This window comes from Pelodiscus sinensis, chromosome 14, assembly GCF_049634645.1.
Source record: "Pelodiscus sinensis isolate JC-2024 chromosome 14, ASM4963464v1, whole genome shotgun sequence".
Taxonomy (NCBI): Eukaryota; Metazoa; Chordata; order Testudines; family Trionychidae; genus Pelodiscus; species Pelodiscus sinensis.
In genome coordinates this window covers 32,451,569-32,478,857 of record NC_134724.1, presented here as the reverse complement: position 1 = coordinate 32,478,857, position 27,289 = coordinate 32,451,569, and the positions used below count along the sequence as shown (strand labels likewise).

Below are 27,289 nucleotides of genomic sequence, written 5' to 3'. Positions count from 1 at the left end.
ATGGAATTGTCCTGGCCCCACCTTTTCTGCCTGAGGCACTGCCCTTTTCCTGGGTGGCCCAGGGACATTTCAAAAGTTTGTCTAAAATTATTGCCCACCCCTGCTTAAAGAGCTGAGTAGAGGAGATCTAGCAGGTCTATCAGTCTTTTTTGTAGTGCCCCATAATGCACTTTGTATATTTCATAGGGCAGTTTGCATTTTTGTTGTACAGTCACAGTCAAATGTGATTACTTTTCTTATTTACCTTTTTTTAAAAGAAGGAAATTAAATGCATTCACACCATTTTATTGAAGTATTATACATGTGCAAGTTAGAATAATCATTTACGGTTCTTCTTCGAGTGCCTAAAGTGTTTGGGTGAGGGTCATCTAGCTGATTCTTGCAAGATTTGCAAGTTGTTCGAGCCCTGAACTAAGAGGGAGCGGGATTCGAGACTGAAACTGTTGCTCATGGAGTCTACGCTCCAACCCCAAGCACTGGAGGCCGCGTCGGTGCAGAGTGCACCAGGCTTGGTGCGGGAGGCTGGGCACCAGGGGAAACACGCCTTGGCACGGGAGCACAGGTCAGCACCACAGCACCAGTCCCAGTCCCTGGCCCTGCGTGCGCATAAGAAGGTGCACAGGGACAGGTCCTCCTCGTGTAGAGGGGAGACCCGCCGGAGGAGTGGGCGCCAGAGACCTCCGGCACCAGAGCAGAGCCATAAGGAGCCGAGCCCTCGCAGAGAGAGCAGCTCCGAGTCCCCGGACCTGTCTGAGGAGGAGGTCCATCTGCCGCTGACACCAGAGATATTCCTGGAGGCTCAGAAACTGATTGAGCTCATGATGTCCCTGGGACCGGCACCGTGTGGTACGCAAGCCCATCCCAGACTAGATGTACAGTCAGCACAGTCTACAGCGGCACCAAGTGTCTCGGTGCCGCCCCATCCAGTGCCACAGCCCCTGGCACCGCAGGCCGTGGCACCACCCCTGTTGATGCCAATATCGGCTTAGCCAGCACCAGCGCAGCAGGTACCCCCGGCACCGCTTGGGTTAGTGTCAACCCTGCCGGGCCCACCGCCGTAGCTCTGGCACCATTGCTGCATGGACCAGAGACATAGACCATGCCCCCGCCGGTATCACCAGGGCAAGCCAACGGCGATGGCTCTCTACATGCACCAGGAGGGGCAGGAGCAATCGACAGCACCACCCTGGTCAGCTTCTGACTACTACTCCGGGTCAGAGGTGGAGTCCATCTCTTCCTGGGCCTCCTCCAAATGCTCCAGTAGGCCGCGGAGGTACAGCCCTCGGCACTGCTCGAGGTCTCATCATGGCTCGAGTTCCCAGCATGGGGACCGGTCTCATTGCCCTGTGGAGGTGCAGATCTGGCCTCCCTAGTGGCAGCCCCCTCAGCAGTGGCGTTTCTGGACCCCCTAGGCATACCACCGGGCTCAGGGGCCAGAGTCAATGAGGTCGGGGTCGGTGACGCCCTTTTCTCGCTCTGGGCGCAGGGCGGCCCCTTCGGCGACCCCGCTGGCTAGGGACCCAAGGTCGGAGAGCATACCTTCCCTTTCGGGCGTGGCGGGGATCAAAGCCCCCTCGCATCAGCCACCTACACTGGTCCAGATGGTCGCCCAGGCACTACCGCAACATCTGCCTGGTTCAGGGGACATGCTTCCCCAGGTACAAATGGAGACAAGGGATTCGTCGTCCTCATTGCCTGACGAGGGCTTGGGTGACCCAGCCCCGGCAATGCCGGCCATGGACATGTGAGCCCACCAGGACCTCCTGAGATGCCTGGCCCAGAATTTGGGGGTCCAGGCAGAGGAGGTCAAGGAGGAGCAGGACCCTGTCGTGGACATCATCACTGTAGATGGCCCAACTAACGTTGCCCTCCCCCTAAAGAAAATGGTGGCCAGAATCACCAAGACGCTCTGGCAAACCCCGGTGTCCATGCTACCTACACAGAAAGGGGTCAAGAGGCAGTATTTTGTGCCTCAGGCTGGCTATGAACATCTGTTTTGCCACCCGCCGCCGGGCTCAACAGTCGTGCAAGCAGCCTGTAACAGAGGCGCAAGGACAGCTAGGCCGCACGCCAAAGAGTAGAGAGCCCTAGGAGCTAGACCTATTGGGCAGGAAGGCATATACGACTACAGGCCTGCAATTGAGAATTGCCAGTCAACAGGTCATGCTTAGCAGGTATGCCTATAACTCTTGGGTGGCGGAGGATAAGTTTACGGTGCGCTTGCCTCTGGAAGCCCAGCAGGAGTTCGTGGCCCTCACTGAGGAGGGCAAGATAGTCTCCAGGTCAGCCCTGCAAACAGCCCTTGACGTGGCGGATGCAGCAGCACGAGCTATGGCTACAGGCATAGTCATGCGCTGAAGCTCCTGACTTCAGGTCTTCGGCATCCCCACGGAGGTGCACACTACTCTGCAAGGCTTGCCCTTTGAGGGCCCGAGCCTCTTCTCGGAGCAGACAGACAGTCGGCTCCATAGTTTGAAGGATTCTCAGGAAACTCTGAAGTCCTTAGGCCTCCATACCCCTGCCCCGCAGAGGTGACCCCTAGCCCCTTGATGTTAGAGGAGGTTTGGTCAAGGGGCCAGGTTCGAGAATAGGCATAGGTCCTGGGATGGCAATAACAGGAACGCCAGGAGGCATTCCCAGTCGGGCTCCGATAACCAGGGGCCTTTGCACAAGTGCCAGGGCCCCAGGTTGGGCATTTGAAAGTGCAAACAAGGACGGCAATCCAGTAGAGGCCCTAAATCGACCCTTTGTGGACAGGTTATTCCCTTTCTACCAGGCTTGGGCGGCTATTTTGTCAGACCGGTGGGTCCTCGAGGTGGTGGCAAGGGGATATTCTGTCCCGTTTCTTTCCCTCCCTACCCCGTCCCCCAGTTTCCAGTCCCTTTTTCACGGACCCCTCTCATGAGCACCTCCTCCGGCAGGAAGAGGTTCCCGTGGCCTTCGGGGGAAAGGGTTTCTACTCCCGCTACTTCCTCTTTCCCAAAGCGAAGGGGGGGCCTTTGCCCCATACTGGACCTCAGGAGGTTGAACGCCTTCATAAGGAAGGAAAAGTTCAGAATGATGATGCTAGCCTCCATTATCTCGTCTCTCGATCAGGGAGACTGGTTTGCTGCCCTCGACCTTCAAGATGCCTGGGCTCCAGGTTCCTAAACATCAAGGGGTTGATTCAGGACTTCCAGGCTGCCCCCTTGACTACAGTGAGATGTTGCCTGAAACTCCTGGGGCACATGGTGGCCTGTACATATGTGCTTCGGCACGCCAGGTTGAGACTGTGCCCGCTCTAGTCTGGGACCACATGGACAGGATGGTCACCGTCCCGCCAGCGATCCTGTTAACATTGGAATGGTGGACGAAGGAGGAGGAGGTGCGCAGTGGGGTACCATTTGTGCCTCTCCCTCTCCCCGCCATGCAGCTGGGCACGGATGCCTCGGAAGCAGGTTGGGGAGCCCATCTGGATGACCTGATGACTCAAGGTATGTGGTCCGAGGCGGAGAAGAGGTTGCATATCAATGTCTGGGAGTTGCGGGTGGTCCGGTTCGCATGTGTGGCGATTCTCCCACGCCTCTGCGGAAACTGTGTGTTGGTCCAGGTAGACAACACGGCCGCTATGTATTATATCAGCAGACAGGGTGGTGCTCGCTCCTCTCCCCTGTGCCAGGAGGCGATGGCCCTTTAGGAGTTGTGTGTGGCGCACGACACATACGTGCAGGTGACCTACCTGCTGGGAGTGGACAACACCCTGGTGGACCGGCTCAGCAGAGCTTTTGCAGCCCACGAGTGGTCCCTCAAGGGGGAGATGGTCAGCTCGCTCTTCCTGAGGTGAGGTGCTCTCCTTCTCAACCTGCTTGCTTCGAGCAGCAGCAGGAAATGCCCCCGGTTCTGCTCATACAGGAGGAGGGGAAGCGAGTCCCTGGGGGACGCCCTGATAGGGTGATGGCCCGAGAGCCTCCTATACGCATTTGCCCCTTATTCCTGAGGTCCTCTTATGGGTCAGGCGGTTACGGGCAACGTTGATCCTTGTTGCCCCGGCGTGGCCCCGCCAGCACTGGTACACGACCCTACGGGGCCTTGTGACGGAGGACCCCATCCTCCTCCCGCAGGTCCCAGACCTGCTCACGCAGAACATCGGGCAAGGTCTCCTCTGTCACCCGGACTTGCATTCCATGCACCTCAGGGCATGGAAGATCAGTGGCTAAGTGGGGAGGAGCTCCTCTTCTTGGACCCGGTTAAAAGGGTACTGATGGAAAGTAGGAAGCTTTCTATTAGGGCTACCTATCAGGCTAAATGGCGGAGGTTCGCTTCTGGGGAGCGGGAGCTGGACCCCTTTGTGGCCCCTACACAGTGTGTCTTAGACTACCTGCTGGAGCTCAGGCAGCAGGGGCTGTCTACCTCCTTGGTTAGAGTACACCTGGCAGCCATTGCGGCCTTTCATCAGTGTGAGCGAGGGCGCTCGGTATTCGCCCTACCGATAGTCAAGAGATTTTTGAAGGGCCTGGACAGGCTATGCCCGCAGGCCAGGCAGCCCATCCCCAGTGGGATTTAAACCTAGTACTGCGCGGGCTCATGGGGGCCCTGTTCGAGCTGCTTGCTACCTGTTCCCTGTCTCACCTATCCTGGAAGATGGCATTCCTGGTGGCCATTACCTTGGCTAGGAGAGTCTTGGAGTTGCAGGCCTTGTCCTCAGTGTTCTCCAGGAACAAGGTGACCCTCCGCCCTCACCCAGCTTTCCTACCCAAATTAGTGTCCCCGTTCCATATGTCCTAGGAAATCTATCTCCCGGTTTTCTACCCCAAACCTCATGCGGATGGGAGGGAGCAGGCACTACACACATTGGACGTTAGGAAAGCAGTGGCATTTTATTTAGAAAGGACAAGAGCATTCCGTATGTCCACGCAGCTCTTCGTCTCAATAGCAGAGAGGATGAAGGGCTCGCCGGCCTCGGCGTAATGTCTCTCCTCGTGGATCACTGCTTACATCAGAGCGTGTTACGAGCTGAAAGGGAAACCAGTGCCTCAAGTGACTGCCCATTCCACTAGGGCCTGGGTGTCGTCCACAGCGTTCTTAGCCCAGGTGCCAATCCTCGATATATGCAGGGCGTCCACGTGGTCGTCCAGGCACATGTTCACCATGCATTACGCTATCTCACAGCTGGCCTGGCAGGCCACGGCTGTGGGGATGGCTGTGCTACAATCTCTCACTATCTAGACTTCTGACCCCATCTCCATAGTTAGGCTTGGGAATCACCAACTGGAAGGGACGTAAGCAAGCACTCGAAGAAGAAAAAACTGTTACTTACCTCTTAACTGTTGTTCTTCAAGATGTGTTGCTTATGTCTATTCCAATCCACCCCGCCTTCCCTTTGTCGGAGTGTCCGGCAAGAAGAAACTGAGAGGGGTTGGAGCCAGCAGGGGTATACATGCGTGGCTATGCCGGTGCCACTCTAGGGGGCTCCCCACCTGGCCAAACGGGTGCTGCTAAGGGTAAAAATGTTCCGACGACTGTGCATGCAGCACGCGCACACCTACTGGAATGGACATAAGCAAAACATCTCGAAGAACAATAGTTACAAGGTAAGTAACCGTTTTTTCCCACAGTAATCATAACCCAGCCACATTGCACATGTATATTAAATCATTAAAACTATCACCGTATGTAGCAACACACAACCTACTATATACTTGAGAGTGTTTGTCTGTGTGCCCATCTGTGAGTCCATTTGTTCAGGAACTCTTAAACAGTAAATGCTAGAACCACCAAAATTGGTATACAACTTCCTCTTATTTTAATTTAAAGCAAAGTAAGTATCTGGCTGTGCCAGGACAATGAGATATGCCTGGAATTCGGTGGTTTCTCATAAAATGGAAAGGTAGGGATCTAGTAGGAGGGACAATTATACTATAGAATGACTCCCTGGGTAGAGGGGCAGGAAGGGGCCAGAGTTTCGGACCAAAATAACTATAACATCATTAAGCCTGCGCCCATTGCAGCTGCAGCAGTCAAGGACAAATGCCTCTCACCTGGCCCCAAGTTGATTCTCTGAAAGGGGGCTGGGATTGTTCCGTCTCCCAAGGAATCCTGCATACTGAATTTCTTATCACCAACCCTGCCCCAGAACAATGATTTGAGTTAAGGGCCTGCGCAATGCTGGGTAAATCTTCCAGTATTCACATCTGAAAAGGGGGGCTAAGTTATGGCTACTGTTGTCATAACTCTTAATTTCCTGACTTTTACTAGTGTAAAATCAAACCGTAATTAAGTTAAACTTCAAAAACAATAAATGGTCTGGTAGCACTTTATAGACTAACAGAACATGTAGATGGTATCATGAGCTTTCGTGGGCATAGCCCACTTTTTCAGATGACTGGAGTTTTGAGTTTAGGATGTGCAGACCCAAAATAAGTAGGGGAGAAGGGAAAGAGGGAGGGGAGGAAAAAAAGAAGGGGGCGGGAAACAAGGAATATGGGTATGAAAATATCAAAGGGAAAAACAGGTAGGCAGAGCTGATAATCTATAAGCACCTAAAGATTGGATAGTTAAAAGAAGCCTATAAGGATCATAGGATAGCAATTAGATAGGAAGGGTACCTACGAAAGAATCTACCCAGACAAAGAGCTGTTGGTACCTTCATTGAAAGTTAGGTTCATAATGTCCCAGCCATCCATTATCTCGATTGTGGCCATCAGTGTGAGAATTGAATTTGTGGATGAATTGTAATTCCAACACCTCTCTGTGTATTTGGCTTATAGAATTGGTTTGTGAAAAGGCAGCCACCTGGAAATCTTTTTAAAGAGTGATTAGGTAGATTGGAGTGTTCTCCAACAGGTTTCTGTACGTTCCCTTTACGATTTGTGGCCATTGATTCTTTCCCATAGGGACTGTCCAGTTTGTTCAATATATACAGCAGTGGGGCATTGCTGGCATTTGATAACATAGATGAAATTACTGGATGTGCAATTAAATGAGTCTTTGATTTGGTAGCTTATGTTGTTGTCTCCAGTGATGAATTCGCTTGTATAGATATGTGGGCAGAGTTGGCACCGCGGCTGATTACAAGGCTGGGTTCCTGGATGCTTATGATGTGGTTGTATAGCATGGTTATCGAAAAGAATTCGTTTCAGGTTCGGGGGTTGTCTGTAAATGAGAATAGGCTTTTCCCCCAAGGCCTCTGAAAGTGAAGGAACATTTTCCAAGATGGGTTGCAGATTGTGTATAACGCATTGGAGGGGTTTGAGTTGTGGACTGTAGGTAATGACAGGTGGAATTCTGTTTTCTCTATTGAGTCTGTCTTGAAGTAGTTCATGTCTGGGTGCTTTTTTGGCTTTGTCAATCTGTTTTTTTCACTTTTCGGGGGGTATTTCAAGTTTAGGAAAGCTCTATAACATGGGTTCCCAAACTGGGAGGCATGAAGAAATTTCAGGGTGGGTGTGAGGCGACCCAGTCCCCTGTCCCCTTTCAATTCCCTCTCTTCTAAGTTTTGCTGCTATTGGGGGGCATTGAGGGTTTCTCAAAAATCAGAAAGGGGCGGGATGCCGAAAAGTTTGGGAACCACTGCTCTATAAAGATCCTGTAGGTGTTTGTCTCTGTCCGTGGAATAATTAAGTTAGTTATATATCCACTACTAAACAATATCATGCAAAATGGTTCTAGGATCATGCTCAAAGATTTTGGAGTTCTTTGAGAGGATATTTTGTTTTTATAGCATATAGTATTCAACCTCTAAGAAATGTAGAATATGCCCAAATGTTACTGTTAATTGGTCAGGATTTTTTTTGAGTGAATTGAGTAAATAGAATGCATACTCACTTAATGCCCATAGATGTGTATACAATTGCACATTGAAATTATTATTTAAGTGGTTATATGTGTGTACATTTGTGAGCAACTTTTTGTGCATATTTCAAGGCACGTCTCCGTACATATCTGGTTCTTAGAGCATTTAATGATAAAGTATAATTTCTTACGATTTTTCATTTTTAAATAAAAGTCAAATGCTGAAAATAATTTTTCTATTATTAGGAACGTAAAAGAGCTCTGGAAGCAGAACGCCAGGCCCGGGTTGAAGAGCTGCTGATGAAGAGAAAAGAACAAGAAGCTCGTATTGAGCAGCAACGGCAGGAGAAAGAGAGAGCACGGGAAGATGCAGCACGGGAAAGGGCCAGGTAAGTCTCCTTACTATCTTGGGCTCTAATGCTGTATGGTGATCCATATAAGTAGAATGTTGCTCCTGAACAGATCATAGTGCAGGTTTGGGACTTTGGTTTTGGTATTTTTAGAGAGTTACATTTATAAATGTGTTTGAATAGACAGATCAGGTGAATCATATTACTTATGAGACCTTTCTGGAAGATTCCTTTTTCTGTGTTGGAAAAAGTGCTGTGTAAATTAGCAGTGCACACTATACACATTATTATTTTATTATAGTATTAAAATTTGCCATATCATAAACTTTATTACTAACAAGACCTTTCAACAAATTGCCTTTTTCCTATTTTTTATGGTCTGTTCATAATCAAAAATCCACAAAGAGGTTTTTAATTCAATAGCCATTTCAGCTGTTCACCTCTCTATCTCTGTTGGGCCAAATATGAGTTGGATGCATATATGAATTTTGACTTATTGAACCTATAACCATCATTATACTATGTATGAAAAACTTTCTTCATGTTAAAATCACCTTCTGCTTAAGTTAGAATAATAGAATCATAGGTCTGGAAGAGACTTTGGGAGGTCATCGTGTCCAGCCTCCTGCCCAAAGCAAGACCAATCCCAACTAAATCATCCCAGCCAAGGCTTTGTCATGTCAAGACGTAAAAACCTCTAGGAATGGAAATTCTACCACCTCTCTAGGTAACCCATTCCAGTGCTTCACCACCCTCCTAGTGAAATAGTTTTTCCTAATATCAAACCTAGACCTCCCCCACTGTAACTTGAGACCATTGCTCCTTGTTCTGCCATCCATCACTACTGAGAACAGCCTTTTGTTTCAGCTAGATCAGACTAACACGGCTGCATCTCTATCACTAGTGTAGATAGGACATCACATTCCTAAGTGTTTTTTACCACCATGTCATCTTATACCTGCTCTGAACTGGACGGGGGTCTGGAATCTGGACAAGGTCTCAGGTGTCTGCTGTTATGAGGCCATCACATTTAAATGTTTCTGTTATTTTTAGTAATTAACCTAGTTCCTTCTGTACTACTATCGTCTCCCTCCTGAGCTACCTTTATCTTAAATGGTGGTTAACACCTCTGGTTTTCTTTTTCCATCTCAAATACATATTGTAACTATAAATGTATATTTCATACCTTTACCACTTTTATTATAATTCATGTTCTTCTTTGGTAGAGATCGAGAGGAGAGGCTGGCAGCTCTCACTGCAGCTCAACAAGAAGCAATGGAGGAGTTACAAAAGAAGATTCAGTTGAAGGTATAAAGCAAGAATTATTCTTCCTAACTGAAAATGCATTTCTTGTTTAACATTGAATTTCCTCAAAATTATTTTCTTAAGTATTTTTACTTAGCAAAGTCATTACCATATAGCCATATTATAGCCCACATTTTGCTACTGTAGTTCAGATTTTTTATCTAGCCTGTGAAGATGGGTCTGATTTTGCTCTCCGTGTGACTGTGTTCTCACTCCATGGCTGTCTGGGCCTGGGAACTGACCCACTTCTCCTGGTACCTGATGCCATGTCTTCTCAGGGCAAAATGTGGGGGACATGCAGGGTCAAAGGCCCCCTCCCCAGATTTCTGTCGGAGTTCACACCAGAACATGGCAAGCAGCAACCTTTCTGCAGAATGTGAGAAGGTCAGGATGGGAGCTGCTTCCAGCTGAATGGGGGTGGGGGTAGGAATGACCTGGCCCATGTTTTTCCAGATGTCATCTTTTCACTCCCCCCTTTCACCCCCACCCTGCACTAGCTTGTCCCTTCTTGCCCATAGAAAGGCAGCTAATATATCCAAGCTCTTGCTGGCTGTTTACATAGGCCAGCCAGCTCCTGACCCCTGGCTACAATGCAGGCAGGAAGGGGTTAAACCCTAAGGTTTCATTGAGAACCAGGGTCCAGGGAACCTGACTGTAGGGGCTTCAGGAACCCAGCCAGAGAGGTGGCTTAGCTGGGAAGGGTACCTGGGGAACAGAGCAGTCTCCCATTCCCTGAGGGCAGGACCTATGGCAGGGGGGTAGCATTTGAATAGGGTGCTAAGCTCCCCTCACTGGGGTCCTGCAGGGTCAGAGCACAAACAAGCTGGAAATACCTTCCTCCCTGCCACTCCTGTGCTTAGTTGAGGGTCAGAGAAGCTTCCTTATGCCCGCCACTGTGTGAGGCTTTAGCACATGGAGGGCTTAGTTCTCCTGGCCAGTGCCCCAGCCAGAGGGTCTTTAGTTTTCCCTGGGTGCCAGCCCAGCCAGAGGCAATGAAGGAAGGAAGAAGCTGGCCAGCCAGGCTATTGGTGAGCTGCATGATCTGACCAGGGTCTGGATTTCTGCACAGTGCCAGGAGTGGGACATACCCACCGGAGGGATATGGCGGAGCAGTGGGGCTGGAGGGAGATGAAGGAGTGCAGCAAGGAGAGGACAGTGAGAGAGGAAGCATGTAACGGGCCGATGGGTGGGCAACAGAGGTGACATATAACTAACCGCTGCCTGCTCCCTCTCACTGGCCACTGCAGCAAGCAACCAGTGTTGGCTGGAATCAGGATGTGGGAGGTTGAGGGAGGCCTTCTGGCCAAGAGGAGGCCTGCAGCAGGGACTGCACTGATGGACCAGCAGGGGCAGAGACCAACACTACACACTACAGTTTTTCCTGACCACCAGCCCTGCACCTCCACCCCCATTTTCAGCCACTAGACATCCCCCACTCACCACTGGTGAGGGAGGCAGCTGGTGAGCAAGTATCCAGCCAGCAATAGGACCTACCAGTACTGATGGGAGAAGAGAGAGAGAGAAAATATGGGACAAAAAAGTAGGGACACCTGCAAGTGGGCTTAAATATGAGACTGCCCCTTTAAAAACAGGACTTTTGGCCACCTATGCCATCATTTTGTGGTTGATAAACTAAACGTTGTTTGAAAGGATCTAGTGTACTGCAATCTAAATAAATTATTTATTATTATTATTATTCCATTTTAATTGATGCCATATTGCTTTCACTCCATAAGGAGAACAAATGCAATTATACAGTGATGTCTGCATGATTCTGGAAGTTGAATTGGTGTCTGTCTCAGAGTTCTTCCTGAGGATGAAATTCAACATGAGCCCAAAATACTGAATGCAACAATAAGGCCCTAGATTTACAAATGATATTAGTCCACACAAATAACAGCATAGTGTTATATTTTAAATTATATCAATAAGATGTGTTACAATATGGTACATCCTTTTTGACATTTTGGATGGTATTATACTTAAGTTTCAATGTAACGTTGCATCATCTAGTACTTATTTGATGTTGTCTACCATTTGTTGTTTTATTTAGCATGATGAAAGCATTCGGAGACACATGGAACAAATTGAACAGAGGAAAGAAAAGGCAGCTGAATTAAGCAGTGGGAGACATGCTAATACTGACTATGCACCCAAACTTACACCATATGAACGAAAAAAGCAGTGTTCATTATGCAATGTCTTGGTAAGTTGGATTGAAGTGATGGCCTATTTAAAGTTTTGATCTACCAATTTTGTTGTGATTTGCAGACATAAATGTATGATAAGTGGAGCACTGCCCCTATACTCTCTCCTGCTTAGTCTGCTTTTGTGACCAGAGTTGTGAAATGTAGCAGATTTTATATTGCTGTTTCATTTGACTGTTGTTCCTTTGCACTGCAAAGTCTAGCAATGTCCCAGAAACAGGAAGAGAGGAGCATATAATCTAGGGCACAGTACACTAAATTGGGAGTTAGGAGATTTTACCTCACTTGGGCTGATTGCTATTTGTTTTTCTGTGTATTATGGACTCCTTATCATTGAGTGAGGCTTCATAACCAACCCAAGAAGTCAATTAAGAGGAGGAGCACATGTCTCTGTCTGATCCATCTATTAGGGGAGGTTCTATTAATGGAGATGCTCTATGTTCTAGTCAGGAGGAGAGGATGGAAGTATGGGACGGATGAGATGAGACAATAAAATGAAAAAGAGTCTAACACATCAGGAACTGGCAGCCAGATAAATAGTGACAAATTATTAAAGTGCTTCTATACAAATGCTAGAAGTCTAAATAGTGAAATGGGTGAAATAGAGTGCCCAGTTTTAAAGGAGGATATTGATATAATAGGCATCATGAAAACTTGGTGAAATGAGGCTAATCAATGGGGGACAGCCTATTTTAGGTACAAAATATTTCAGAAGGACAGAACAGATTATGGTGGTGGGGGAGTGGCCACTATACATGAACGAAAATGTAGAATCAAATGAAGTAAAAGTTTTAAATGAGCTAAAATGTTCCATAGAATCTCTATGGATACTAAATCTATGTTCCAATAATAAGAATAGCATTATGGATATATTATCAACCACCTAACCAGGACAATAATAGTGACTATGAAATGCTAAGGGACTGGGTATACGTCACCTCAGGATGGTATGCAGAGATGAAATTTCTTGATACCTTAAATGATTGCTTCTTGGAGCAGCTGGTTCTGGCACCCACAAGGGGAGAGACTATTCTTGATTTAGTTCTAAGTGGAGTGAAGAATCTGGTTCAAGAGGTAAATATAACTGAACCATTTGGGAATAGTGACCATAATATAATAAAATGTATAATCCCTGTGGTGGGAAAAACACCTCAGCAGCCCAACACTGTGGTGTTTAATTTCAGAAAAGGGAACTACACAAAAATGAGGAAGTTAGTTAAACAGAAATTAACAGGTACAGTGACAAAAGTAAAATCTCTGCCAGCTGCATGGAAACTTTTCAAAGACACCATAATAGAGGCCCAACTTAAATGTATGCCCCAAATTAAAAAACACAGTAAGAGAACCAAAAAAGTGCCACCGTGGTTAACAACCAAGTAAAAGAAGCAGTGACAGATAAAGACATCTTTTAAAAAGTGGAAGTCAAAGCCTAGTGATGAAAATAGAAAGGAGCATAAACTTTGTCAAATTAAGTGTAAAAATACAGTAAGAAAAGCCAAAAAGGAGTTTAAAGAACAGCTAGCCAAAAACTCAAAAAGTAATAGTAAAATGTTTTTTAAGTACATCACAAGCAGGAAGCTGGCTAAACAACCAGTGGAGCCTTTGGACGATCGAGATGCTAAAGGAGCATTCAAATATGATAGTCATAGCGGAAAAGCTAAATGAATTCTTTGCTTCAGTTTTCATGGCTGAGGATATTGAGTAGATTCCAAACCTGAGCCATTCTTTTTTTATTACAAATCTGAGGAATTGTCCCAGATTGAGGTGTCATTAGAGGAGGTTTTGGGACAACTTGATAAACTTAACAGTAACAAGTCATTGAGACCAGATGGCATTTGCCCAAAAGTTCTGAAAGAACTCAAATGGGAAATTGCGGAACTATTAACTGTGGTTTGTAATCTAGCCTTTAAATCAGCTTCCGTACCTAATTATTGGAAGATAGTTAACGTGATGCCAATATTTAAAAAGGGCTCTAGAGGTGATACAGGCAATTATAGACTGGTAAGTCTAAGGTCAGTACTGGGCAAATTAGTTGAAACTATATTAAAAAATAAAATTGTCAGACACATAGAGGAACACAATTTGTTGGGGAAAAGTCAACATGGTTTATATAAAGCAGTGTTTCCCAAATGGTGCTCCGCGGAACCCTGGGCTTCCGCGAAGCGAACGTAAGGGTTCCGCGAGAACCTGAACGCTCCCCTCCCCCCGCCTATAAAGAGACAGAGGAGCCCGGCGCGCAAAGACGCTGGCTCCTTCCCTGCTCCCCTTTCAGACATCTCCCACGTCCCCCGATGCCGCTCTGCTTTTACCACCGGACCTAGCAGCAGCAACAGCTGCTTGTCCCGCTTCTGCCCGATCAACCCAAGATCACTCTCCCACGTCCCCCGCTGCCGCTCTGCTTTTACGACCGGACCTAGCAGCAGCAACAGCTGCTTGTCCCGCTTCTGCCCGATCAACCCAAGATCCCTCTCCCGCGTCCCCCGCTGCCGCTCTGCTTTTACCACCGGAAAAAGCAGAGAGGCAGCGGGGGACGCGGGAGAGGGATCTTGGGTTGATCGGGCAGAAGCGGGACAAGCAGCTGTTGCTGCTGCTAGGTCCCTTGGTAAAGGCAGCATGTGTGTGTTTGGAGGGGGGAGGAGTACTATCAGTGAGTGGAACACGGGAACTCCTACTCACTGTGAGGATCGGAACAAATCCCCTACAAATCCTACACACTGTGAGGACACGTGGCTCCTGTGTGTGACTTTAAGTTTAAGAATTCAATCTAATATCAAAATTCCCCATGGATCGTTGGTTAAAAGAAGGAACTTTAAAGAGAAAAGTGAGTACTTCAAACTCCAATATTTTTACTGAAACCAGCAAGGAAAATACTGAGGCAGCTCAAGTTAATTATGAAAAATTTCAGCTGACTAATAAGAAACGCAAGTATTGTGAGGACTATTTGACATTTGGATTCACAAGCAATGGAAATGAAGATGCTCCAGGTGCCCAGTGTGTAGTGTGCAACAAAATATTATCTAATAGTACCTGCTAAATTGCGAAGACATTTTGAAACAAATCATCCAGAATACAAAGATAAAGACATTAGTTTTTTTAAGCAAAAGCTTGTATCGCTTGAAAAAAGTAAACTCTTCATGTCAAAAATTGCCAAATCTGATAATGAAAATGCAACAGAGGCATCTTACAAAGTAAGCTATCGTATATCGCTTGCCGAAGAAGCACACGCTATTGGGGAATCACTCATAAAACCTTGTGCAAAAGGTATTGTGATGTGTATGTTGGATCAGGAGTCTAGTAAAAAAGTTGAGGCTGTGCCACTATCAAACAATACTGTCACACGTCGTATTCACGATCTTGCAGCTGACATCGAGAAGGAGCTTATTTTTCGGCTGCATTTATGTGATGCATATGCATTACAATTAGACGTTGCAGGTCTTGCAGTTCTGCTTATATTTGTCCGTTACGATTTTAATAGTTCTATTGAAGAAGACTTACTTTTATGTGAATTTTGCAAACCAATACAACTGGTGAGAATATATTCAATTGTGTGAATAACTTTATGAAAACACATCAAATAAGCTGGGAAAAATGAGTTGATGAGTGCAGTGATGGTGCCAAAGCAATGGTAGGAACAGTGGCTGGCACTGTAACACGAATAAAAAATGTAGCACCAAACTGCACCAGCAGTCACTGCATTCTCCACAGACACGCTCTGGTAGTTAAGAATATTTCTCCCGCTCTTAAAAATGTGTTGGACGAAGCAGTACAGATGATTAATTATATAAAAACTCGACCATTACAATCAAGACTGTTCAAAATTATGTGTGAAGATATGGGTAGTCAGCACACAGCCCTGCTTCTACATACAGAAGTCAGGTGGCTATCACGAGGAAAAGTGCTGGTTAGATTATTTGAATTGCGTCATGAGCTCTCCGCAAATCTGATGGATCACAAATTCCAACTGTCTGATGGTTTAACAGACTTTTTGTGGTTATCTAGAGTTGCGTATCTTGCAGACATCTTTACCAAACTAAATGAAGTAAATCTGTCGCTGCAAGGAAAGAATGTAAATATTTTTAATGCGAAAGACAAAATTTTGTCATTGTCATGGAAGCTACAGTTTTGGATCTCATCTGTAGGATGAAATGATTTGGATTGTTTACCAACTCTGAATGATTTCCTTGAAGAAAATGGATACAAACTTGATGAAGATATTCGCAGCAACATTGCAGATCATCTCCGCGATTTATACACAAACATCATTAAGTATTTTCCAAACATCAATGACAACAATAACTGGATTCGAAATCCACTAAGTTTAACAGAAAAGCCAGTCATTTTTTCTATACAAGATTATGAAAACCTAATTGAAATCGCTTCAGATGGCCAATTAATACAAAAATTTAAAGAAGTTTCTCTGATTACATTTTGGAGTGACTTATGTCAAAGTCAAGAATATTCATCTTTATCAAGACGTGCAATTCGTCAGCTGTTACCCTTTGCCAGTACATACTTGTGCGAAACTGGGTTCTTGAACTATGCAGCAATGAAAACGAAATACAGAAATGGACTGAATGCTGTACCAGATATGCGAATCCAACTTTCTAGTATTAAACCAAATATAAAAAGAATTTGCCAAGAAAAGAAGAAAAACCACTCTTCGCATTGAAAACTATGAATATAATTAATATTATTTGATAGTTTTATTTTTTGTACATATTTAATATGATTTTTGTTGAATATAAATGAATGGTGTATTCAATATCTTGAATTTAAATGAATGGTGATCGCATGACTGTATTTAGCATCTTATTACTACCAATTGTGGTGTACTGGCAGTCTGTGTGTGTTTGGGTGGTTTTTTTTTGTTTTTTTTTCTCGACAAACTTAATACCTGGCTTGGTGGGTTCCTTGAAATTTTTCTGAGTTTGAAAGGGTCCCGTGGCCAAAAAAAATTGGGAAACACTGATATAAAGGGTATTCATGCCTTACTCATCTACTAGAGTTCTTTGAGAAGGTCAACAAACACGTGGACAAGGGGGATCCAGTGGATATAGTATTTTTAGATTTAAAGAAAACCCTTGGCAAGGTCCCTCACCAAAGGCTTTTAAGTAAAGTAAGTTGTCATGGGATAAGAGGGAAGGTCTTGTCATGGACTGATAACTGGTTAAAAGACAGGAAAGAAAGGGTAGGAATAAATGGTAAGTTTTCTGAGTAGAAAGAGGTAACTAGTGGGGTCCCCCAAGGGTCTGTTCTGGGACCCATCTGATTCAATTTATTTATAAATGATCTAGAGAAAGGGGTAGACAGTGAAGTGGCAAAATTTGCAGATGATACCAAACTTCTCAATATAGTTAATACCAAAGCAGACTGTAAAGAGCTTCAAAAAGATTTCCGCAAACTAAGTGATTTTGAATACTGCATACAGATGTGATTGCCTCAGCTCAAAAAAGATATACTGGCATTGGAAAAGGTTCAGAAAAGGGCAACAAAAATGTTTAGGGGTTTGGAATGGGTCTTGTATAAAGAGAGATTTAAAAGACTGGGACTTTTCAGCTTAGAAAAGAGGAGACTAAGGGGGGATATGATAAAGGTCTATAAAATCATGAGTGGTATGGAAAAAGTGAATATGGAAAAGTTATTTACTTATTCCCACAATATAAGAACTACGGGTCACCAAAGTAAATTAATAGGCAGCAGGTTTAAAAGAAACGAAAGGGAGATTTTCTTCACTCAGCTCACAGTCCAACCTGTGGAACTCCTTGCCAGATGATGCGCTGAAGGCTAGAATTTTAACAGGGTTCAAAAAAGAGCTAGGTAGATTCATAGAGGTTAGGTCCATTGATGGTCATTAGCCAGAATGGGTAGGAACTGTATCCCTAGCCTCTGTTTCTCTGGAGGTGGGTGACAGAGGAGGGATCACATGAGGATTACCTGTTGTGATCCCTCCCATATGGTATTGGCCACTGTCAGCAGACAAGATACTGGGCTAATTGGTCCTTTGGTCTGACTCATTATGGCCGTTCTTATTTTCTTATGTGAGATAATATCTTTTATTGGACCAGTCTTTTATTATTTATTGGTAAAATATTTTTTTATTCACTTCTGTTAGTGAAAAAGACATGCTTTCGACCTACACAGTGCTTTTCTTCTGGTCAGGAGTTGTATGTGACTCAAAAGCATGCCTCTTTCATGAAAAATTTGGTCCAATTAAAGATCTTATCGTACCTACCTTATCTTTGTAATAACCTAGGACCAGCATGGCTACAGCATGTTGTAAGCACAGAGATAGTTGAAGGATGTCCTGGGTTGGTTTATGCATCAGAGAGAGAGACAATTCTTACTCCTTGTACCTTGGATCTTGTGACAGCTTAATAAAATGCAGTCCCTGTGCTAAACATTACTATTGCTCTTATTAGCTGAACTCTAGACTGTATTTCTAGGCCTTATCTGCATCAGACAAACTTGGTATTCTCACCTTCTGTGCTGTTCCTAGGACATCTGTATTGCAGCTCCTGTCCAAACCTAGAATTATTTCAAATGGTGCACAGGCATTTACACCATTTTTAATTAAACTTGCTTAAAGCAAAAATAAAGAACCCTGGGCCCTCCATTGTGCCAGTTTCCACTATAACAGTATGGGGATGGGGTGGGGGTGGAAACTGTTGGTATGATAACCCCAAAATCGTATAATAGTGGAATTCCTTCATGTTCGACCATACCTCTGGGTGCATATGCAGTACTGCCCAAACACCAGTGCTAATGGAATACAGTGTCTGACATCTATTAAGCATCGTCATGTATGCATTAGTTATTTAGCTCAGATTACAGCATTGTTATTAGCGGTGTTTTTTTAACGAAGAACCATTTAAAAAAAAGTAATTGAAACTTTAAAAATCATAAATATAGATTCCAGTTTTAATCAAATGGTAAAACCTAAGCATACTTCCTTGTTACATTTGAGAAATATTATAGATACCTTGTTGAGTAAAATGATTAATCACCAGTAATTCTCATTCCAGATTTCCTCAGAGGTGTATCTTTTTAGCCATATTAAGGGGAAAAAACACCAACAAGCAGTGAGAGAAAATAGCAGCATCCAAGGACGAGAGCTTTCAGATGAAGAAGTGGTATGTTTTGTAAAAGATTTTAATATTACTATTCTTCTGGTTTATAGTGCCATCTGAAATTTAATATTCTAAGACTGATTTGAACAAGACAGAACAAAGAGTAAAAATCAAGTATCAAATATAAGAGATACAATTGTTAGCAATTTTAAAAAAGTGAAAGAAAAAAAAGAAAGAATGTAAAATAACTTGATTTTGTTTTCTACTATGGATTTTTTTCTATCCTCCTAATCTAGTGGTTTTCATCCTATGGGTTGAAAGGGTGAGAGGTCATTACCCCAATTCAAAATTTTAAATGAACAAAATTTTAAAATCACTGATTTCTTTGGCACCTCACTAAACTCTACTTACACCACATGTTTTTACACTATAAAACCCAATTTATGTATAACTGCAAAACAGGATGTCACCAGGGATCCTAGATTTTAAGCAAAACAGCAAAAATACCACCACACACACACATGCTAATTGCACACATGAAAACCTGTTTCCCACTGCAAAATAGTGTGTATTTTTCTCCCAGATTACTCTTGCAGTTTTTCAACCTCCTAGCCACCTGCAGTCATGTTTCTTTCCATCACCCTCTCCCTCCCAGAATCACCTGAAAAACAAGTGGGTATTGTAGCATGTCTGAAAATTTATGGTCAATCCTTCTATCTGTCATACTTACATGATCGTTATCACCATAGTACGTGAGCACCTCATGATCATTTGTGTATTTATCTTTACAACTCTCCTGTTGAGATCTCAAATCCAGGCTGTGGGAAATCAAGAAAGGACATGAAATTCAAAGCCATCTTTATCTAGAACTAGCAGGTGAGGCCCGTTGTTGACTGGGCAAAGTCATTTTGCAAAACTCGCACATGATACCATCTGCATGTTTTGTTAGTCTATAAAGTGCTACCAGACCTTTTCTTGTTTTTAAGTTTATCATGTATAGGAAAGTTCAAGAAATTAAATATATGTAATACATTTTTTTATTAATGTGCTTACAAAAGGGACATAAAAGAACAGTTTTAAATTTGTAGGATTTCATCTTCAAACATTATTCATTTTATTGAATAATTACCATACATAGTAAATTTGAATCAGAAACTCAGAAAGCTTCCATTACTCTTTCCATAACTAATTTGTGATTAGTTACAAATTTTGTGTATTTTGTGTTTTGTAACAGTAAAAATGTTCTTCGTGCTAAAATGGCAGTTGAATAGGCGACTCAATTTTAATTTTATTAGCAAATATTTTTATGAACTCTAAACATAATAGTCATGACTCTTCTCCAATGAAAAACAAAATTAATGTTTTTCAGAGTGGTCTGTGGACCTACTGCGAGAGAGCTGCTACCAGGCTGTTCCGGTTTCTTTACTTACTGGCTCCACAGCCAAGGAGCCTTGTGGTTCCCATTGGCTGCGGTTTGCCATTTGAGAAACACTGTTTTAAACCTTGCTGTCCATTTATGAGGGGGAATTTGTTGGCATGAGTGCCTCATATGACCTCAGCTATCTCAATACACAGCGTAATGAGTAGACATTGAACAAGTAAGCTACCCATTTCTACAAAAACTGCAGTTTACGAAGGACAGCCCCTTGCAATAATTTAACTTTGAGATGACAAAAGCATGCATAACATGGTGAAACTGCACCCACAGGAAAAAAGACATAACTTCCTTCCCAAATACATATGTTAAGCACACTTGACAATCGTTGATACCTGTGAATGCAGCAGAAGCAACCAAAGTGCTAGTGCAGTCTAGGGATTTTAAATATTGGTTAATAGAATAGTGGATTAATCTCATGAATTCTTATCGGTTAGTTGACTATTCTAGAGTCTCCGGGCAGACCCTATCCGGGAGGGAGGAGTCTGAGCTGCCAGACCTGGCCCAAGCTGGAACTGAGCCGGGCTACCTGCCTGACTCCTAATACACTTTAAATGCAGAGCCGCAGTGGGGGAATGCCCAGTACCCAGTGCAAGCTGGGACTGAGCTGGGTTGCTGGTAATGGATTGGGGGGAAATGCATGTATTCTCTAGCATTAACCTATAAGTTTTGCTTATTGGTTAATCGACTATATGCTTACACTCCTAGTGCAAACATAGCCTGAGAGACATAAATCCACTCATGGGCACAGCGACTGTGTTGTCTTGTGGATTCATAGAATCATAGAACTGGAAGAGACCTCAGAAGGTCATCAAGTCCAGCCCCCTGCTCTAGGCAGGACCAATTCCAACTAAATCAACCCGGCCAGGGCTTTGTCAAGCCGAGACTTAAACACCTCTAGGGATGGATACTCCACTACTTCCCTAGGTAACCCATTCCACTGCTTCACCACCCTCCTAGTGAAATAGTTTTTCCTAATATCCAACCTGGCCCTCTCCCACCACAACTTGATATCATTGCTCCTTGTTCTGCCATCTGTCACTACTGAGAACAGCCTCTCTCCATCCTCTTTGGAACCTCCCTTCAGGAAGTTGAAGGCTGCTATCAAATCCCCCCTCACTCTTCGCTTCTGCAGACTAAACAGACCCAAGTCCCTCAGCCTCTCCTCATAAGTCATATGCTCCAGCCCCCTAATCATTTTGGTTGCCCTCCGCTGGACCCTCTCCAATGCGTCCACATCCTTTTTGTAGTGGGGGGCCCAGAACTGGACACAATACTCCAGATGCGGCCTCACCAAAGCCGAATAAAGGGGAATGATGACATCTCTGGATCTGCTGGCAATGCTCCTCTTAATGCAACCTAATATGCCATTAGCCTTCTTGGCTACAAGGGCACACTGTTGACTCATATCTAGCTTCTCATCCACTGTAACCCCCAGGTCCTTTTCTGCAGAACTATTACTTAACTGGTTGGTCCCGAGCTTGTAACTATGCTTGGGATTCTTCCGTCCCAAGTGCAGGACTCTACACTTGTTTTTGTTGAACCTCATCATATTTCTTGTGGCCCAATCCTCCAATTTGTCTAAGTCACTCTGTACCCTATCTCTGCCCTTAAGTGTGTCTACCTCTCCCCCCAGCTTAGTGTCATCCGCAAACTTGCTGAGGGTGCAATCCATCCAGATCATTAATAAAGATATTGAACAAAACCGGTCCCAGAACCGAACCTTGGGGCACTCCACTAGGAACCGACTGCCATCCTGACATCGAGCCATTGATCACTACCCGCTGGGCCCAGCCTTCTAGCCATCTTTCTATCCATCTTACCGTCCATTTATCCAATCCACAATCCCTTAACTTGCTGGCAAGAATATTGTGGGAGACCGTATCAAAAGCCTTGCTAAAGTCAAGGTATACAACATCTATCGACCTCCCCACGTCCACCTCCCCATGTCATAAGGAGGAGGCAGTCTGGACTCTTAGACTATGTGGCATTATCACTTGTGGCAAAACTGATGTCACTCAGGGGTGTGAATATTCCACCTCCCTCCTGCTTTCCTCCACCCCTTCCAAGTGACATAAGTTATACTGACATAAACACTAGTGCACACAATTGTGTGTTTGCAGAAGTGCTTCTCTTGCCAACAAAGTTCATGCAACTCCTGGGGGTGTTTTTTAAGGAGAGCTTTCTCGTGTTGGCATAGAACTTCTTCACCAGGTACAGCTCCAGCATACACATGTTGACATGGCCTTGGAATTAAGACTTTATTAGAACTAATACAGAGATACATAAAACAAAGGAGAACGATGTACTTCTAGCCATGTATCTAACACTTGTTCACTTCCAACCTGTTCTTTCTAGCATGTGCTCTTTTCTTAAAGGCACGGAGCTTATTTCTAACATACCTTTCTAGCAAAAGCAATCAATCAGTATAAGAAACGTACCAACCATTTCCCTGTAGGTACCATAACACAGTGTTTCTCAACCTTTTTTTATAATGTACCTTTTAAAAAAAATTATAAGTACCCCCAGTACCTACAGTTTTCAGACCCACAAACATTTTTTTTTTTTACCATTGCAACACATTTGTTTAAACAACTTAATCATAGCAAGGTGGGCGATGAAATTTTTGGGTGTAAAAAGTAAAAAATAATAAAGCGCTGCAAGACTTACAACAAAAATTCAGTTTTTTCAAAATTTCAGTTGTTGACGTACTCCCCAGACTTCTCTCTAGTATCCCTGAGGGGTTGAGAAACACTGCCATAACACTCAACTTCATTAGCAGTGCTCAGTGAGTCTTTCCGATGCTCTGCTATGAGGCAGTTCTTGCACAAGCTAAATCAGCAAACTGCTCTATTTGTTGATCTGAAAAATTTTCAGTGATTTTTCTCAGTGCTTTGCTCTGTAGCTGTTGGTGAAGTATCTGCCTCTTCACCCCCCTCTTCATCAGGAAGAGGCTGCAAATGAAGAGGTATCCTGTTCTGAAAAGTACAGGGTTCTGTATTTAATAAGATTGTGGGGTGACTTCACAAATCGCTACTGCTCTGTGTGTACCACGCTGAACTTGCATTTACACCTCTAGGCTTCAGAGGCTGGAACACACAGGGCCCTCTGTCATAATACATCCTGTGTTTATACGTCTCGTGTTGCTTATATGCATTTACATCAGCATTGCCATTGAGGATTACTAGTGAGTTAAGGAGTCTTGTGGTCAACTTCCTGCCAGACAATCTCTCTGCAGCTTTGGGCAGGGGGTGGATTTGATGGCCTTCTAAGGTCTCTTCCCAGCTCTATGATTCTGTGACCATCCAAATGCGAAAACAACAAATAGACTAGTAGCACCTTAAAGATTAACAAAACATATAGATGGTATCATGAGCTTTTGTGGGCGCAACCCACTTCTTCAGCAGACAGGAGTATTAGAAGTCCAGATCCAAGAATAAATAAGGGAAGGGGAGGGGAAGGGAGACGGGAAAAAAAGGAGGGGGAAAGGAGAAAAAAATAAAAAGAGTGAGTAGATGGTTTTGATAGTTACAACAGGCTGATAAGAACAATTAGTACCTCCATTGTTTGGCTGATAGGTTAAGTCATAGGATGTGGAAGGGTAGTGTGTGAGCCAGTCAGTGTCCTTGTTCATACCATTTTCATTAGAATTAAACTTGTGAATGAAGTTAAGTTCCAATCCTTCTCTATGTATTTGGCTCGTGGAATTGGCCTGAAACAAAATGGTGACTTGGAGATCCATTAATGAGTGTCCAGGTAGATTAAAGTGTTCTCCAACAGGTTTTTGTTTATTGCCTTTTTGGATATCTGGAATTTAACTTCATTTACAAGTTTAATTCTTATGCAAATTGTATGAACAAGGACATTAGCTTGTGGTGTCCACAAGAGGACTTGGTTTTTAAACTGGCTCTCCTCATGAAACAACTTCCGCCTGGAACTCCGTGCTGCTGCTGGCCCCACCCCAGGGGACTATAGAATAGTCGACTAACCGATAAGAATTCCTGAGGTCACTCGACTATTCAATAAACCGATACTTAACTTCCCTAGTCCAAATATGAATGTGTACCTGAGTCAGTGGCCTTTTTCAAAAGTCACAAGAATTTCCTCATCATTCTCTGCAAGACTATTGGATTGAAGATACCTGGGACTTGATGTTACATCTTGAAATCCATATTTTCTAGCCCTTCTTAAAAAATTCATGCCCACCACAGGTTAGATTTGCATTTTGATGTTTCACACATTTTGTCAGTTTTCTCTATCTCATTTTTAGGGCTCTGTTTCTGTCACGGAGGTGGCAGAAGCCATCAATCTGGGTGGACTCAGGGCTGCCTGAGCAGTAGTTCTAGGGGTAGATGGAGCTCCCAGCATTAGTCCTGAAAGCTGTCAGAACAGTGTCTGGTAGATATCCTGGAAGGCAGCCGCACCGGCTGCTGGTCAGGGAGGCCAGGGCATTGCTAAAATAACAGTCCCGGGGGTGGCAAGAGCAGCAACGGGTGGGCAGCCTCAGGGGTGGCCTGAGCAGCTACTGCTCTTTGGCTCCCTGGCCTCCCCCTCAGCAACATCCTCTCCAGGCTGAAGTTAAGATTTAGTCAGGGATTCATAGAATAACTCATGGACAGGTTATGGGCTATGAGTTTGTGTTTATCTCCTGTGACCTGGCCATGACTTTTACTAAAAATACCCATGATTAAATAATAGCCAATCTGGCTCTGAGTTTTCATTTCTCTGTGCCCAAGACATGTAATCATGTTCGCTTTTAACATGCTGGACACTACTATTCTGTTTTCACTAAACAATATGTGGTATTCACAACAGACAGTTCTGCTTTGTACAGGAGGCCCCTGACTTCTGACGTGATCAGTTCCTGGGGAAGCGTCGCAAGTCGGGGGCGTCGTAACTCAAACCCTCATTTACAATAGGTGCTGTGTGCCATTGTAAATGTGGGCTGAGGACATAAATCGGAGGTTTTCAGCCCCTTCCGCACTTACAAAAATGAGTTCCTCATTATAAGCTTCCTGTTTAATCTGTTACTTTTTAACCTTTTACCACAATATCCAAAACATTTACACGAGCACTAGTTTGTGGGCTACTGGAATCCCATTAGTCTCTAAGGCCATGTCTGCACTAGGAAATTATTTTGAATGTACTAAATTCAGCTTATGTACTCCTGGTTTAATAAACTTAAACCCAACTGAGACCCACCACCTCCGTGCAGAAAGCACATAGCCATTGCCCTCTGGAAGCTTGCCATGCTGGGCAGTTACTGCTCAGTCGAGAACTAGTTTGGGGTGGGAAAATCCACAGTCAGAACTGTGCTTGTGCAAGTAGCCACGGCCATCAACCACGTGTTGCTATGGGTACCCTTGCAGGGGAAGCCATTGGGCAAACGGGAGTTGCCTGGTGGCCATCTCCATAAATGCCGCCATGCGCTCCATCACTGAGGTGAGGCTGGAGAATATGCCGATGTGCTGGTGCATTAACTCTTCCTGGTCAGCTCACCACTCCTCCTAGTCAGCTCGTAGCTCCTCTCTCTTGGCAGCCTGCTCCAGGCATTGCCTTGATGGTCTGTCTACAGTCCCTAGTTCAGAGACTCTACTCCCTCAAGAGCTCCTCCCAGGTTCTTTTCCACCTGTAGATCCCACTCAGATGGGTAGATGCTGTGGGTGGTGGGGGACATACCGAGATCATAACTGTCCCAGCTCTGTAGAAGTTACAAGGGCAGTCATCACAGGAGATACTTTGTATGAAGCCTACCCCTAATCTCTGAGCCGACACTGACGGTCTCAGTTCAGACAATGGCGATGTGTTTAGAGCTAGATCATATGTTACCTATAAAGTGGGCACTTTCCCGCAGGTGCACAGACATCCCAGGGGAGCATTGCAACAATGCAGCCCAGGGACAGGCAGGCATGGGAAAGTGCTAGCCAGGCCAGGAACCGTGGTGGGAGGGGGGGGAGGGAGAGAGGAAACGGGGTGGCTCAGCTTGCTTCTGTCCCCCTCACACACTAGATCCAGCACTTGCAGTGTCCCACAAAGAGAGAACTTCTATTGCTGCCCGCTGGAGGCAGAGATTTGGGGGAGGTGTGTGAGAGTGGCAGACACCACTTGCTGAAGAGAGTACTAATGGGTTCCACTCCTCTTCCTCCTCCTGGCAGGTTCCCATTCACAGTATGAGTTTTCTCTGCATCACTGTGCTTGATTGGGAGTGAATGCTGACTTGAGTATGGGCATGAATCTGGGCCATGTGGTTCCATGACCCCAGACTACTTAGTGGTGGCTTGGAGTGGGAAGATGCCTACCATGGGGACCAGAATAAGGCAGGCCTTTCCAGGAACCTTGTGAGAAGGATTGAGGGGTTCCTGTGTGAGAGCGTCATGGACCTGAGTGCTCCATACTGGCACTCCATGTGCAGACATGTGAACAAGCTGTTGTGAGACCCCCACGCCAAGTAGGTCCAGAGAGGTGCACAAGAGCCCCTTTCACCTGTCATCTGACCCCACTTGTAGATAGGGAAAGGTAGAGAACTCACCAGAAGTGCCATTGCTGACGTTGTTGGAATCCTGGGAGACATCGGAGGGGTGGAGGTGGGGAATGTGCTCCAAGGTGAGAAGCAGCTCCTGGGTTTTGGGTATCGTTGCCTGGCTGGCGGCCGCCGCCGCCACCTCCTCCATGTCGCTGGTCTCCTCCTCCACCATCCCACCCTTCTGCAGGCTGATACTGGGTATATCTTGGCTGGACTCAATGATGATAGCAGGGAAGGTGATAAGCCCCCCTCCCAAGATGGCATAAGAATGGGATACTGGGTCAGAGCAAAGGCCCATCTAGCACATTATCCTGTCTTCCAACAGTGGCCATGCCAGATGCCCCAGAGGGAGTGAACAGAACAGGTCAGCTGATCCCTCTCCTGTCCTACATTTCCATCCTCTGTCAAACAGAAGCTAGAGACACCATTCCAACCCATCCTGGGTAATAGCTATTGATGGACCTAACCTCCATGAATTTATCTAGTTCTTTCTTGAACCCTGTTAAAGTCCTGGTTTTCACAACATCCTCTGGCAAGGAGTGCCACAGGTTGACTGTGTACTGTGTGAAGAAAAACTTCCTTTTGTTTGGTGACCCCCTAGTTTTTATGTTATCGGAACAAGTACATAATTT

General features: G+C 45.0%; 1 protein-coding gene across 11 annotated transcripts in view; it reads left to right on the top strand.

Annotated features, from left to right (window-relative positions):
• Positions 1 to 27,289, top strand: part of SCAPER (S-phase cyclin A associated protein in the ER) — a 406,333-nt gene that overhangs the window by 130,468 nt on the left and 248,576 nt on the right. For all 11 annotated transcript variants that reach the window (XM_075897367.1, XM_075897364.1, XM_075897365.1 and 8 more), the window contains 4 exons: positions 8,017 to 8,159; positions 9,347 to 9,428; positions 11,479 to 11,631; positions 18,655 to 18,762. In XM_075897367.1, the coding sequence (XP_075753482.1) occupies positions 8,017 to 8,159; positions 9,347 to 9,428; positions 11,479 to 11,631; positions 18,655 to 18,762 (486 nt within the window). The remainder of the gene's footprint in view (positions 1 to 8,016; positions 8,160 to 9,346; positions 9,429 to 11,478; positions 11,632 to 18,654; positions 18,763 to 27,289) is intronic.